This window comes from Mytilus edulis, chromosome 3 (assembly GCF_963676685.1).
Source record: "Mytilus edulis chromosome 3, xbMytEdul2.2, whole genome shotgun sequence".
Classification (NCBI taxonomy): Eukaryota; Metazoa; Mollusca; class Bivalvia; order Mytilida; family Mytilidae; genus Mytilus; species Mytilus edulis.
The window spans coordinates 61,585,657-61,603,014 of NC_092346.1; the positions used below are offsets into that span (position 1 = coordinate 61,585,657).

A 17,358-nucleotide genomic window follows, 5' to 3' on the forward strand; every position below is an offset into this window, starting at 1 on the left:
TAAAGTTATCTTTAAAGGGCAGTAATTTTTTAAGGTGAAGATTGACAACTTTTATCTTTTAACTTTTATGTAGATCTTACTTTGCTGAATATCATTGTTCTTTACAGTTTATTTTTATCTGTAATAATATTCAAGATAATAACAAAAAACTGCCAAATTTCCTTAAAATTACAAATTAAGTGGCAGCAACCCAACAATGGGTTGTTCTTTTCATCTGAAACCTGCAGGGCTGATATATCTTGACCAAATCAACATTTTTCTCTTGTCAGATTTGCTCTAAAAACTGTAGTTTTTGTGATACAAGCCTAATACTGCATTTGACCATTATGTTCTATTTTTAGTCATGGCAGCCATGTTTGTCAAAGGATCAAAACTTCAGATACATTTATAAACAAGATATCCTAAGGAACATTTATGTAAAGTTTGATGGTAATTAGCCCAATAGTTTCAGAGAAGATTTTTTAAATAGACGACGATAGATTACAAAGGACGCCAAGTGATGACATAAGCTCCAATGGGCCCTTCATGTCCTATAGAGCTAAAAAGGAATTGTTGAATATATGTCCAATACTATGAATATGCAACCAAAATGATACAAAATACCGCAAACCATCTTAAAGCTTGAAAAGCAAGCTTTCTTTAACATTACGAGATTCCTATCTTTGTATTATATGAGTTTGCATATTGATACTGTTTTCTAAACAGATAAAATCCCAATGGTTGTTATTTTTAGCATGGGCCTGTGTGCAGTCTGAGTCAAATTTAGCAGGAAGAGAATGATTTACACTTAAAAAAAAGTGACTTCAAACATGTCAAATTTTTAGAAATTTCACAGGTTTTAAGTTAACCTTCAAATTTGTTAATTTCTCAAATTTCAGACGGCCAATTAAGTTTTGCATGTTCCATTTGAATAAATGGCAGAAAATGTTAGTGTCAGCCAAATGAGAATTTCTGCATTCTTTAAGATCTAATTAATAAAAACAATTTTGATATATCTCCATTATAATGATCTACAGGTGACTGTTTATAACAAAAGCCAGGTGTTCATTTGATGTGGTATTAAAGTCAAACAGACTTTTATATTTCAATATATAAACATGATAAAAAGTACTTTTCAGTATGAACCAGATCAGGTATGGTAGATGCCAAAAGTTTTAAAAGTAAAAGAAATGCACAAAATTTTGAGTTTTGTAGTAAGCATATATGAATTTAGCGAAAATATCATTCTTTCCTGAACTAAAGGGCCTAAGTGGCGGAGATGTTTAAGGTTCATGCGGACACTTTGGCTAAAATGTCTGTATTTCCACCTCAAAATTTACTCTGAGTACAGACAAACCTGTGCATCTGTAAAAATTTGAGGCAAAGCATGCTCTAGATAAATAGCTGTATTGATTGACATGTACAATAGATGGACAATAGATACCTGACAATAATTAGTGATTTAAACTTTGAACCTGAGTGGAACATATCAAGTGAAACTCAACTGTTTGTTAATTTTATCATCTTCTGCAGGGACAAAAAAAAGTGCACTGCAAAATCCAGTTAAGTTATGAATTTTCTAAATAATACAATGCATTTGAATTCTATTTATCTAGGTCATGCTATGCCTTAAAACTTTTCCAGATGCACAGGTTTGTCTGTTATCGAGTAAATTTTAAGGTGAAAATGCAGCCATTTTAGCCAATGGGTCCACATGAACCTTAACTAGTAGAACTACCATTAGTCTGTCAGCAACAAGATTTTGAGTTTGATACCCACACATAGCAGGGGCACTAGACTCTGATTCCCACACATAGCAGGGGCACTAGACTCTGATTCCCACACATAGCAGGGGCACTAGACTCTGATTCCCACACATAGCAGGTGCACTAGACTCCTGATTCCCACACATAGCAGGTGCACTAGACTCCTGATTCCCACACATAGTAGGTGCACTAGACTCTGATTCCCACACATAGCAGGTGCACTAGCCTCCTGATTCCCACACATAGCAGGTGCACTAGACTCCTGATTCCCACACATAGCAGGTGCACTAGACTCTGATTCCCACATAGCAGGTGCACTAGACTCCTGATTCCCACACATAGCAGGTGCACTAGACTCCTGATTCCCACACATAGCAGGTGCACTAGACTCCTGATTCCCACACATAGCAGGTGCACTAGACTCCTGATTCCCACACATAGCAGGTGCACTAGACTCCTGATTCCCACACATAGCAGGTGCACTAAACTCCAAATCCTAATTGACTAGGATTGGTAGTTTTTCCTACTGAAGGTTGTAGTTTCTATGGACACTCTGGCACCCTCCACCAATAAAAACTTACCAGTCCACCATGAAATAGCACAAAAGAACAAAAGTTATTTATAAAAAAGTTTAAAAGAACCGAACAAAAAATACATTTTAGCTATGGCCTGTGGACAAATGAAATAAAGTATCAGGAGGAGGAATTTAAATGCTGTTCTTTCAGTTTTGTTATTGCAATACTGGTCTTACATGAGTTATAAATACTCCAATTGGACCAAGTATGAGAAAATGTACAAGAAAGGAGTACATATTTTAAACAAAAAATCGTATGCATGGTTGTAACCTTGTAAATATGTGAGAAAAAAGGGGTAAATTTGATATTAAATGAAACTTAGAAACTTGGGAACACTGTAGAAACCTTGTGGAAAGTTTCTTTTGAATTATAAAAGAATATATGAAATTTGAACAGATCAGTAGTACTAGTTTTTTAACTACCAAACTTCTGGAAACCAGTGCTCTCATATATGCATTGAAAGGTTTCAGAAATGAAATGACTGTCACTATATTAGAACTTTAATAAGAGGAAGTAGCCATGAATGCTTGAAATTGCAGAATTGAACATAGAAAGTTATGAGGCAATAAATTAGTGGTTGTATTCCAGAGATGAAAATTATAAAGAAAGCTAATGTAATAGTACTTCAAAAGTGTTTGCTTTTAAGTCTCAGATTTTACGGAACATAATATTTTTATAACTGAAAAAAGTTTTTCAGATGGGATATATGTATCCTAAAAAGTTGAAAAGATTTACAAAATGTTTTGACAAAAAATATAGAGATTTAGTGTGGAAATATGATAGCAAATGGATACATTTATTTAGTGCTAAGCTTGCACAAGATTATGTCTCTCTATTCTATTTCGAATGTTGCCCAGTGGTCCTATAGCTCCTAACATATTCAGGTATGCATACATCCTTGACTGACAAATGTTTTGGTATAAATGTTTCTGATGAAGGTAAATCCAGATAGGCACTTGGATACACAAAATATCTAAAGTGTTGTTTTCAGTTATTATTTAGCAATGTGCTTTTCCAATTTTATTGTATGTTCTTTTTATGTAATACCTATGTTGAGATTGCTGATCAAGGCTGATTTTACGGTGGGCTGAGATCTTAAAAAACTATTTTAACCCTGATACCTCTTCATATGCCTGTTCCAAGACCATGAAGACAGGAACTTCATTTTTCAATGTCATTTATCATCTCTGAATATTTTTTTGTTCATGTCAGACTTGTTATTCATGACGAATCTTTGTAACTGTCTATTTTATTTAATTATTTAATGCACACTTTGTACGGAATTTGGAATTTAGAATTATGTTGTTTTTTTTGTTTCTTGAAATTATATAGAAACCTGTCTATAATCAAAGACGTTATGTGGGCCTTTTTGTTTTTACCTACATCGCCAAAGACAAAAGCATGTCTTTTAACCTCTCAACACTGTCTGTCTGTATGTGCATCCATCCAACAGACCTTTGTTATAAACAAATTGACAAACTTTTCTAGGGAATAATTTTATATTTGGATTACAGCTTGAGTTGTTATTAGAAAGCAATTTTCTTGACTTCTATGAAAGGGAATGATTTTATATATGGTATGCAGCTTCATAATGTTGAGTTGTTGCAGGTAGGCAATTTGTACCTGTTTCCTTTTTGAGGATTTTTTGAAAAATTTATAACACTCATTGTTCAAAGAAAACATTTCTGTGCTTCAGTGAAAGGGAATGATCAGTTATGCATTAGTGTACATGTTAGCTCATCCAGTTGCATGCATGCAGCAACGCAGGTCCAGACCTGGTATTGGTATAGCTGATGTTGTATTAGTGCCTTTTCATTGTAGTACACATAGCATATCTTCATATTTATATGGTATGAAGCTTCTAGCCTTTCTATTTATTATTCTGACATTATTTTGTAGGCTGTAAAGGTATGGCACACAAACAGGATAGACACAACTGTAGTGTTATGGTCAATATGAAGTTATATCTGAGTAATTTGAATCACTGGCAGATTCAGGTCAAAGGTGATCATGTAGAAGATGGAGTGTTATGGACTTTACCCCCAGGACGAAGAATAAATGAAGTGACAAGGGACCAAATTATTTCTACATATTCTAGTGATAAGCCAGAAGATCCAGAGGAAGGGATTATCAAAATTATGCCATTTGATAACGAGAGGAAAAGATATACTAGATACATGGCCAGTATGAAAAGGAGGCGGAAAATGAAAACTTACAATGCAAGAAATGAATTCAAGGAGTTCGAAAATTTTGAGCAAGATCAACCTAATAGTGATTCAATAGAACCATCAGCTATGCCTGATAATGCAGAAGTAAATGTGTCACATGTGTACACTTATACTACACATAAACTGGCAGATTCTGTAGGACCTATTACAGACATTGTTAGCCCACAATGCCTAAGCCAGGAAACAATAATATATGCTGAAACACCATCAATTAGCAACAACTATCAATATACTATTATATAATGTAATCCCTATGCACCGTAATATCAAGTGGCAAAATATTACCTCACCTGCAAACATTGAGAAATTATACTCATCAATGTTTTCCATTTTCTTTACAAGGACACTCCTAATTATAAATTCACAAGAAAACATTCTGGTAAATAGTACAATGAAAAGAATGAAAATAAAAACTGAATTTCCAAACAATCTTATCATTAACCTCTCAATATAACAAGGAATGAAGATGGCAGGCTACAGATTTGTGTAAAATTCTTTTAAATTGTTGCTGTGAGAACAAACCTCTATTTATTTTCTACATGCTTTGAAGTCGAAGGGGTCTTTAGGTTTGCACTTTAGCTGTCTGTCTGTCTGTCCAATTAATCAGTTTTCCACACTGCGTTCATCATGCTTGAAGATATTGATTTGATATTTGGTGTATTGTTATATTATGACAAGTTACATATTAAGTTTGAATTTTTTTCTGGTCTGATGATTTTATGCACACTTATAATCCTTTGACTAAGAAATTCACTAAAATAATAAGTTTTTCACTCTTTATTTTGTCATGTATTTTCATGGTTCATCAGTCAATGTTAAATATTAGTATTTTGTACTATTTCTGAGATTATTTAAGCAATAGGTCAAGAGACTCTTTTTTTCACATTACCAATTTTTGTATCCAGATTATATAAGTATTTATAAGTTTTACCACAGGTTTTCTACTCTGGGGTCTGAGGTCTTGGTACTTTGTCAAGTAAGACCAACCAAAAGAAGTAGGAGCATCTTTTAGTGCTAGGATATCAATGAAATAAGATAAGAAGCTATTCCAAATTGATTCCAGGTGCCATAATGTTAAAAACAAAGTAACTTCTTGCAATCTGTTTAAATCTAACATATTTTTAGAAAATATTTTTTTGTAAAAAAGTTGATATTTTGAAATGCTTTCCAAAATTGTTTCTTTGTGTCAAGAATAGATTTAAAGAAAACTGAAAGTAAGGGATAGATGTTGTGAAATGTCTTCTAATAAAAGGATTTCAACTGATAGATAGGTGTAATAAGTTATTTTAGATTGATTGAAGGTGCCTAAAATAAAACAAATGGTATCAACTTACTTTTTGTTTAAGAATGATCACAAATATTGAGAAATTCTTTTTATGATAGGATTTCAACAAAAAATGATTTTAAGAAACATCTGTTTTTGCTTGGATTCCAATGGTAATCAATATTCTAGTACAATTTGCTTTTCCAAAATGGTTTTCTTAGTTGCCCACCATTAATGAAAGTACCTGTGCAAAACAATTTACCTATAATTCATAATTCTCAGCACCCCTGCCCCTTCCTAAAAATCAAATCCTTGATTGGTGCCTTTATAGCTCAATGTTCTGTTGCAATTCTTTATTCATGAGCATTAAAGTAACCAACAATTGTTATTCTGTCATTAGTATTTAGATCTTTTGTGCAGTTTTTCTTTATTTCTTATTTGTACTAAATCTGTATGAAAGATAAAGATAATAATCATGACAAAAAATGATCTCTAAATCAAGAAAATGAGCAGTTTTAAGCATTTATATGGCAACATATTTTCTTTATTGATTTACATGATGAGGAGAGTTATTTAGTTAAAAGTACAGCAACATAATCTGATAATTATTTTGTATATACATATGTACTCAAATCATGCTGTATTAACAGACATGTCTAATATTCAATCAAATTTCCTTAAATACCAAAATTACATATGTTATTGGTTCTAGAAGGTGATATGTCATATAATTAAGTTAATATTTCTTGTAATGTTTGAAGTTATCATTTCCAATTATACTTAAACTTGATTTGGCTTCATTCTATTTCTATAGTATCTTACTTCCCTAATTAACATTTAAATTTGATTCCTTCAAATAAAGCTTAGTAAAAGCAATAAAGAACCAGAAGAGGTGGCTGATTTACTTTTTGATACAGTTAAAAGGAGGACTTATTGTTATCTTTGTAGACATTTTGCTAACATATTACAATTAACAGAGTCTATGTAGACTTTTAGGTAACATGAGAATTAACAAACTTTGGAAAACACTACTTCTTCATTAATTACAGAATAATGTTTTATTATACATCAAAAGAATTTATATATAGGAAATAGAGCCAGGTTTGACATATATATATCCTATACTATAAATAAGGTCGGAGTCTAGTCTTATCATTCAATGTAATGGTACATTCTAAGGTTTATAGATAATGTTACCTGCTGTGGCCTAGCTGGATTTTAATCTCTAACAAAAAATGATGACTGAATAATGCTTAGTTTAAAAATGGTGTTGAATATTCTAGTCAATAAAACTAATATGTCTCAGACTTTTTAAAAATCAAAAACCAGGCATCTTGGGTAAATGATACATTTATGAATCCCTCAGATTTATGATTCTGTTTTTGTCGTCAAAATTGGTTGCTATATATCTTTTCATGAGACATAAAGATAGATAAATGGAAATTCAATTCTAATGAGACCATTTGTTGCTGAATTTATTTTATAGTTGTAAAAATGTAACATCTAAGTGAACAACCTGCCCATATCAACAGTGACTGATAAAATCATGCACCTCTCATAACACATAGAAATGGAAGTTTTGTACTTTTCATTTATTTCTCCATGTCTTGAATGAAATGGACTGTAAAAGGTTGCAATTTATTGAACAATATTGAAATAAAGTAACATAATTAATGATAAAGTACATCACTACATGTTCCAGTGTCTTATTTTGTTTGTTGCCTGTATTGATTAGAGCATCTTCATTCACTTTTTGCAACCTTTGAATCTGTTTTATAAAAAAAGTATTATTGATGCTCCCTTTTTGAAAAATCTTTTTGACCATATCAACAAGAAAAATATCTAAATTGAAGCACTTCACCTAAGTCATTTATTCAGAAAAGGTACCGGTAACTCAATTTGAGAATTTTCAAAATAAAATAACCCGAAGAAATACAAACTGACTTCCTGTCACTCTTTAAATAAAAAGTGGTGCACTATGCATGATTTTATCAATGAGCTGGTTTTTTTTTAAATCATGGATTTTTGATATACCTTGATACAGGTTGTTGTATGATGCGTAATGACTCCCTCTTAACTAATTGCCATGCAGCAATTTATTCATATTGAGTCAGAATGCATAGAAACAAGGTTTGGGATGTAGGTTCCTGACAGAGTCTAGTTTATGATATTGGTTTAAACTTACTGTTTCTAAAATGGAAGTTATTTGCATTTAATTTAAACATCAGGTGTTTTTAGTTTTCTTACATGTATTAATACCTTCCACCTGATTTATGGTTATATAATGACTTTACACTTAGATGGGCTCAGTTATTTTGAGAATGAAGTACTTGATCTGAATTACTTTAGAAACTGTATAATGGATATAATTAATATCTAATGTTGTAATGTTTACATTTTCATGCAAAATCATTTGACTTGTGACCTTCATTTAATCTTAATAACTTGTTTTGGTGAAATGTAAAAAATATGCTAAGCAAAGGCATAAGGGTTAAATACTATTACACCGGCCTTAATGAATTGTATTCCTTTCTCAATTTTATGAAGAGTGAGCAAAATGTTCAGCTCTGTTGTTTGTTTGTTTTATGTTTTATTTTACTGATCCTGAGCAGTCTGATTAAAGTAATTTTGAATTAACTAGTTAAAGTCAGGTGATTCAAATAAGGTACTTGTGACTTTCTAGTTTTATAAGTATCAAGTTACCTCGACATTCTACGTCTCACTAAGTTTTTAATTATGGTTCATGCTATACAAATACAAAACAAACTTTTTCCCTCGAAAAGTGATATCCATAGTTTTATAAAGTAACCTTAATCTTTGACTTGTGACTTTTGAAAATCGTTGTACCAAGTTGAAGATTGGGTTTCAGCTGGTACCCTCTATTAGATACATATGCAGGTATACACATATGTGTATAAATGTCTCTGTCTCTATTGTGTCAGCCTCTGTCAATTTCCTAGTTTTCATATTATTTTATACCAGAACTTAGATTTTTTAACGGCGTTTCAGTAGCTGTGAAAATTATTAGTTTGCTACTATTTTTTTTGTCCTAAAAACCGGATACTGGTAAATGAATTGCGTCAGAGACATATAATACAATGTATTATATGTCTCTGATTGCGTCAATATGTGAGTTATACATGTACGTCGTTGAGACAACCCAACATCACACCAATAAGGAAGAAACTATTGTGTGTACTGCTGCTGTCATATCTATTATAGACAAATTGAATCTATTTTAATCACAAAGACCTGCTTTTTGTACTGTTGTCTTCATTAATCTTTATTCTTTTTTTTTGATTTTCTTTTTTCTAATATTCTTTTTTTTGATTTTCTTTTTTCTAATATTCTTTTTTTTATTTTCTTTTTTCTAATATTCTTTTTTTCTTTATCCTCAGTTTATTCTGTATTTTGCCCATTTATATTTAAAGTCATTGAGACAAAACTTACTAGGGAACGAGTTTATTCTGTATTTTGCCCATTTATATTTAAAGTCATTGAGACAAAACTTACTAGGGAACGACACCGTGTTTATATTGTGATCGAGTGTTTACTCTCTGACATAGCATAGTTTATTTCAACAAATGGAATATAAACACAAAGTTACACAGAAAACTCATACATTGCAGAATAAATCCGTACACAGACGCTCACCTCAATAATATTGGTATTTTAAAGGGGCACTAGCTACGAGATATATAAAAAATCTAAAGTAAGATTTTTTTTGTTCAAGCAATAATGAAAGTGAAATAGTGAAATAAAAATTCGCATTTCGCAGCCAAAATGGTTCAATGTTGTCAAATTCAGCGAAGAAACATTGATAATTACTTCACGGCCGACACTCGGCTAACCGAGAGATTGGTCGGTTAATCTATATTGAGTATGCGGCTATATCGGCGGTTGGTCTGTTAATCGGGTTGGCTAAAGTCTGTTAATCAGGTGTTATCGAGAAAATCATTGAAAGTTCAGCATGTTTCATTGTATAACTTTCTAAATATATTTTCATCATAAAAAGTATTCATGTCTAACAAAACAATTCAATGTACTGAATTCAGTGGTGTAATTATTATTTTTCTAGCTTCGATGTACGATCTATAAAATGAAAAGGCGGGTTACTCCTCAATAAATTTATACACATTTTACACACATAAAATGTAGACAAAATGACACATTGGTTAAATTTACTTGCATTCAATATTTTTAACATCGAAAAAAGAAACCATTATGTTTGTTAACCATATTGATATCATTGTGTGAATAATCTACACGAAAATCTGTATTTTGCTGACATAAATCAATCTTTATTTAAAACCTGGTCTGTTAATGGGTCGGATGTATAAAACCCGGTCTGTTAATTGGTCTGTTAAGAGTTATGAATGGCAATAAAAGTATAATTTTATTGCTATATGGGGTGTTATCGGATCAAATGAGTAGGCTCAAGACGAGCGGCTAAAATATACGAAAACAACACATGAGCAATGAACATAACATATACGGAAACAACACATGAAATTGAAAATTGATAAAAATGGTTTCAAAAAGTGCAATATTAAAGTAATATTATTTCATCCAAGAATGATCGCATATATCATGTTGATTCTGTTTAATTGTCATGAATGACACAAATTTGTCACCTACATTGGTAACCAGTATATAAATCAGAGATAGTAACTAAACATCAGTAAGTAGAATATATTGGAATGACAAAATATGAAAAATAAAGAAAGAATAATGAGTAAGATAAATAAAATGTAGAAAAAATGACATAACAATTTAAAGAATACAGAAATAAACAATACCCCCCAATCCGGACCCTCATGGTATACACAAGAATCTGGATGGAAACGCAAAATAAAGAATAATATATAAGGACAGCAGAGAGTGATACATTGCTAAAACCGAGAGAAAAATAATACTTGTTTAAGAATACACACATGAAACACCGATGGCTGTTGAAACAGTAACGGATTGCGATGTACTTATATTGGTGACAAATTCTAGAAGTTTACATGCGGACAACTATGACGGCAGGTTAATGCCATTTTGCGTTTTAGCGCTTTAGCGTTTTCGCCTTACATATTCTATATAACGAAAACGCGAAAACGCGAAACCGATTTCTCGATTTCGCGTTTTCGACTTCGCGATTTCGCGTTTTTGCCCTATTGAATATGAAAGGCGAAATCGCGAAATGGACTTCACCGGCCAACATAGACAACTGTATTTCTCCTCTGCACTTATGTAGAAAGGAACTGAACCGAATAAAATGAATTGAAACTTAAAATAACCAAATGTAGCTACATTCGCTCCTTTCCGTTTACTTCTTTAGAGTGATTTGTAAACAACATATGATTAAGTAATAGAAGAAAAGAACCAATTGGATGATGCTGACGAATTAGGGTTTAACGTCCAGTGACAAATATCATGTTCATATGTGAACGAGAACACGTTATATGTACCCTGTGTTGTATTAGAAAGACACTTTCTTGAGAACGTGCTACTTCGAACAGACACAAAAATTAAGGCTAATTGAAAACGTCAATAAAAAATTCATGCATATTCCAGAGGCCAATCCATATCACGCTATATTGAAGTGACACACCCTTCAATAAAATGCAAAGAAAGTCAAAATAAAAATGCTCTTTCTAGGATACTGGGCACTGTATTGTCATTTTTGTTTACTCAGGAACATCTTATTCTTAAATTTTTCAAGGGGAAAATATAAACGTAGCAAAATTATTGTCGTGGCTAAATAACTCTTAACTGACACAATTTCAATTGTCTAACCCATTAACAGACTTTATTCCCATAATTTTCACTAAAACGTGGTATTATTCACGTTATTTTACAATTATGAAATATTTACTAATGTCAATTTATTTTTTAGAACCACATTACTATTTTTGTCCTTTAAATGATATCTAAATTTGTTTGTTTTGCCTTTTATTAAAAAAAATTGCTATGCGTATAAGCATAAATACTACATACTTGCGCGACGCCTTTTAGTTTTACTGAAAACTGCGCAGACTAAGAAATGTTTTTACAAGTGCAAAATGTTCTATGATATATATCATTTTGTCAGACACTTTTCTTTTTTTGATTTGGTTCTTATAACATGCCGAAAATCTGTATATTTAATAGTTTTACATTGAATTAAGCGTTTTACTCTTAACAGACGTATAACCAACCCGATTAACAGACCAATCGCCAATATAGCCGCATACTCAATATAGATTAACCGACCAATCTATCGGTTAGCCGAGTGTCGGCCGTGTACTTATTCACTTGCAAGTGAATGAGTCGACCTCATTAAATCCATATTCATGTGAACTTCAGTTTAAACCATAGCTAGAGATTGACAACGCATGCAGTGTACGTGTACTGGTTATTTAAAGAAAAAGAATGTCAACAATGAAAGTGAAACTACGGTAAATGATTTGATTACTGATTCGATCCATATAAAATCATTCTTATATGGTTTAAAACAATGAGAAACACATTTTTAATCTATAAAATAAGTATTAGATAAAATACAAAGGTAACAAAGAAACAGGCCGGTAACATCCGTTGCCGGATCGCCTCGTACCTAGACCTGACTACAAGTGCAGAAAAACTATTCGGCTGGTTGTAACCGGCCTGTTTCTTTTGTTACTTTTGGTTTTTTTTATCTGACTTGTACGACGTTTCAAGTAATAATACTCTTAGCAAGACTAAACATTTGAGAAATTTGATTAGCCATAAAGCAGTAAATTTAAGTTATAGTATAAACACATTTTTTTTTCATTTCCCTTCAACCGAGATTTTTTTTCATGAAAAAAAATCAGGAATCTAATAATTTGATAAAAAAAAAGAACTATTTCAAGTAAAAGATAAATGTTGTACACATTTAAGACTTTTTAAAATGCAACTTCGTAAAAAAGTAATATATTAAGGAATAGTTTAGTGGTGAGTAAAATAACTTGATTTTTATGAATAAAACGGAAAGCGGGAGAGATCCGTTTGCGCCAAAAATGCGTCCTTTTGCGCCACAACTTTTTTTCGTCAATGCTACGTTTGCGCCACATGTTTTAAAATTACATGGTATCATTTGCGCCAAAATCAAAATATACGATTGCGCCAATTAGAAGAAAAATTACTTCCCTACTCCTTTATTCGGACTTTGAACCGGCAGTTTACACTGCAAATGTTCTTTTTCTGAAACATATATTCTTCTTACTGCTGCTGCATGGGTACTTCCCAATTTAATGTATGTAGTAGCTTGTAACTTCACTTTATTGCCCAAAAACACAAACTTTGAAGGTTGAAATGCATAAAACAGTTCATAATAATTCAAATAATAATAGAGCCCATACGCATGGTGGGAACAAAGCACTGTGTCATCAACATATGTGGCTAAAATATAATCAGCAAAAGCTTTTATTTTCTTCTCCATTAGTATATCTTTATTAAATATTCAGCAAAGCAATAAGTTTTATTTTCTATCTTTACATTGACGGTCTAGTGCATTTTAAGTCATTTCTCTCCAGATGCTCATCTTCATGGTGAAATATCGCCGAACATATGATACTTTTTGAGCCAAAAATAAGAATAAATATATACAATCATTATTATTTATGATGGCTATGTGTACAGATAAATTGGCGCAAATGAGTTTCGAAAATTGGCGCAATTGATACATTTGGAAAATAAAATTTGGCGCAAATGATACCCCTGAAAAACAGCAATTGGCGCAAAAGAACTGCTGCCGGGGGGGGGGGGGGGGGGGGGCTAATTCATTTTAAAATACACCGGCTGTGATCTTTATTTTTTATGAAAAAATGCAGGATGAGCCATTCAATCCCCCCATTCCCCTCTTAAAAAAAATCGCGCGTTGGTTGCCAAGTACATGAATTTAATAAGCAGTGGTGGGGGTCACAGGGGTTGGAACAACCCTTTTTTTGAAGATCAATGCATTTAAATGGGGACATAAAGTTGGACCCCCATGTGTGTTGATCGGGATTAAACACGTGTTACTATATGATCCAATCGCAGCTTACCGCTCAAAATTGATGACATAAGTTGAATGATTTTCTTCTAGATTTGCTGCTTATTTAGACGTGTATTACATGAACACTTTTTGTTTATAGGATCAATCGTGCATTGGTGAGTTGATAGGGATTTTATCTTTTGATATTAGATTTGCTTTTTATTTACTTATTTCCTGTCTTATTTTTGTTGAATTATACACGTCAGTATCATCATTTCTTTATTATCAACATTGTCCAAAATACTATTCATGTCCATATATTGAAGAAAACATTTATTGACCGAGTATTTTGCTTCATAAAGTGGGCGGCATGTTCTTTTTTGAGTATATTAACTATTTACTTTTCAACGCCATCACCCAAATGTTTTTGTTTAAATTAGCACTATTAACGGTATTCGGAAAATCAGGAATCATGCAAAATATTAATTTGTCATCTGGTTAACCATAATAATTTTTTTCTCATAAAATTTGGGATCAAAAGATCTATTTTAGGAGAAAACCATACCCCAACCTTTTGAAATTAAATGTCTAATTCCTTAGTGTACTGATATGAATAGTATTTAATTAACTGGAAATGTTTGAAAAAAAAAGATATTGATGCGAACGTAAATATTTTGTTCAATAAAAAGACAGGAAATAAGTCGGTGAACCAAAAAGTTCAAATCTAATTGAAAGTTAAAGTTCCCATGAACTCACTGATCATGCACGAGTGATTCTTTTCATAAAAAGTGTCCGTGTAACAACTACAAAAAGAGTCTGTGTATCGTCTAAAAAGGGTCCGTGTAACAACCGTTAATGTACTGTTTTTCTATAGCTTTGCAGGGGGCAAAGTCGTACAAATTCAAACAGACCTATAAAAATCCAATTGCACGTGTTGGTTTAATCTATTCATATCTTTATTTCTGTTTACATCGCTTATATGGTCATCTGAGGCCAACTCGATAGTTAATTAGATGGCGTCTGGACTGAAATGCACACGAAACGAACCTACATATTATCTACCCCGTGCTCTATAAACTGTTTATTTTAGACTTTTGGTAGTTTGGATAAATGTTTTACATTGTTTTAAATCAAATATGAGAATTTGAGTCAAATCGGTGACCATGAATTTGACAGCTAGTGCTCCTTTAAAGACAAAAAAAAAAACCAACACCATGCTAATTATTACCGTATCAAATAAGAATGCTTGTTGGTTCTAAGAAGAAAAAATAATGTCTTATAAACTTCTATAGTAATACCACTATAAATCTGAATATTACAGAAACACGTATTACAATACAAAAAGTTTATGTACAGAATTCCACAAAAGAAAATAAAAGAAAATAATAAAATGTTTAATTAACTTCATTTACTTGGTCCATGATCAATAACTTAGATTTGCGTAGATTTGTCATAACAAAATATAGATATTATATTGAAATAATTAATCTTGAAGTGCATACTATGAAAAGTAATTTAATTGGAGCATTACTCTATTGAAAGACATACTCTTCCCACATGTTATTGATAGAATTACTCTCAAAACTCATTCAAGTAGTAAAACCTTATAAAAGAAGTCAGTGGACTCGGTGCTGAAACTAAATGACGAGGCAGAATCTGCTGAAGGCAAACCAGTTGGAGGTGTAAATTGTTGTCTGGTTCCTAAGTCTTGTAGGATGTAGGATGTCCTTGAGTTATGTTCCATTATGTCTAATTATTTCCGGTAGTAGATCTTGTTATTGTTCCAACGAATGGATAAAAAAGTGGCCATCAATAAATGAAAAAACGCTTTGCAAACTTAAAACCACGAAAAAGGTGAGGTCGGTTTCTCACGATTTTATTTCACACCAGGACCGTTTGATCAAGCAGAGACATATAATACAATTGCATTATATGTCTCTGGATAAAGTAATAAAAGTTCAATCTTTAATTACTAATATTTACAGTATCACGAATCCACGTGCGTATAATCGGCGATCGTATTCCATATTTCTGAATTTTAAAACATTACCAATGCCTAGATATGATTGATTTTGAACTGCACCAAACTGAACTAATTGATTTTATTCGACTATCACCATCCCAGTAGCCAGTACTTCGGTACTGGCATGAAAAAACGGATTTTTTGTGTTATTAAAATTTCCTGTCACAAAATATTAGAAATTATTATAAATTAAGGAATGAATCTCCCTCATGCAAAGCTCTGATTCCTTTGACAGATTTGGCTATACTTTTTGGACCTTCATCTTTTATATAAGCTTTGGATTTCAAATATTTTGGCCACGAGCATCACTGAAGAGACATGTAGTGTCGAAATGCGCATCTGGTGCAAGAAAATTAGTACCGTCAATTTTATTCGAGAGTTTGTGCAAAAATTAAACCAGACCGACATTTTAGTAAAATTAAATTCCTTACAGTTTTTGTCTCGCCTGCAACGAAAGTCGTAGTATGCCAGACCTAATGATTACAATTCGGCGATTTGTATATAGCTTTATATTCAGAGGGTGGAAGACCCAGAGTCTTCAAATTTTGTAAACTGACATATGCCTTATGATACGAAGTTTTTGTCTGTCATATCTTCCATTTCTTGACCTCATTTTTCATGGTTAAGCGACAGTTTCAAAAAAGTGTACTTTTTTCATGTAAATTTCTCACTCATTATGAGTAATAGGATAACTATTCGGTATATGGATTCCTTGCAAGGTCTTCATGTTCATCATACCTGTTTTATTTGACATCGACCTCATTTCATGAATCATTGACGAAAGTTAAAGTTCTATGATTAGGATACTGTAAGCACAATGTCAACTTATTTGGTTGATGGTATGATATACTTGTAACAAACGCATTTGCTATTTTGAAAATAGTTCTAGTTAAACAAAACAATTGTTTTCCCATCAAATGCGTACAATGACTGTTTAGTTTATGTTACTAAGTATTTCCGTAGCACCTGATTTCACTCCCGGTTTTTAGTGGAGTTCGTGTTGTTTCTTATTTATTATTTATAACTGTTGGTGTAAATGTCCTTTGGTTTTTTAGTCTTTGTTTACTCCTTGGTTTTGATTGTTATTGTCGACTCGTCTTCCTCTTGCTTCGCTATAATGTATACGAAATTTATCAATCGATCAATGGATGTTTTTTGAAAGAAGGATATGAAATCATATTCAGAGGTGAATGTTTTACAAATTGATTGTTGTCTTTCCAGTCCTTATCTTTTCTCTTTATGTTTTTGTTGTTGATTAATTTTCAATGGTAGATAAAGAATGGGATTACACATATTTTAACATTTTGAACTCGTAGTAGGTACAATAAGTATACAATCCCCATTTAGCTTATGATGAATGAGGTCAAGGTGGAGAAACCAATATATATCAGTGTGTTGCCTCGTTATAATTTACTTTTTCTTCACAATTAATAAAAAGAATCATATGAAGAAACTTTATTCTGCATATCTTCTTAGCATGACCGCAACAAAATAGCAATTGACAGTAGTCAACACCAAAGATACTCTGCTGTTTTTATTAGCAAAAATGTTTTACATATT

General features: G+C 32.1%; 1 protein-coding gene across 4 annotated transcripts in view; it reads left to right on the plus strand.

Annotated features, from left to right (window-relative positions):
* LOC139517031 (gephyrin-like) overlaps window positions 1–17,358 on the plus strand; it is a 124,047-nt gene that overhangs the window by 26,060 nt on the left and 80,629 nt on the right. Inside the window, exons 9-10 of one of the 4 annotated variants that reach the window (XM_071307618.1) lie at window positions 342–429; window positions 4,220–4,974. The exons of 2 other annotated variants lie outside the window; for them this stretch is intronic. In XM_071307618.1, coding sequence (XP_071163719.1) covers window positions 342–391 — 50 coding nt within the window. In that variant the 3' untranslated portion in view covers window positions 392–429; window positions 4,220–4,974. Of the gene's footprint in view, window positions 1–341; window positions 430–4,219; window positions 4,975–17,358 lie in introns of those variants that run through there. One more of the 4 variants, XM_071307617.1, reaches the window with a different exon arrangement.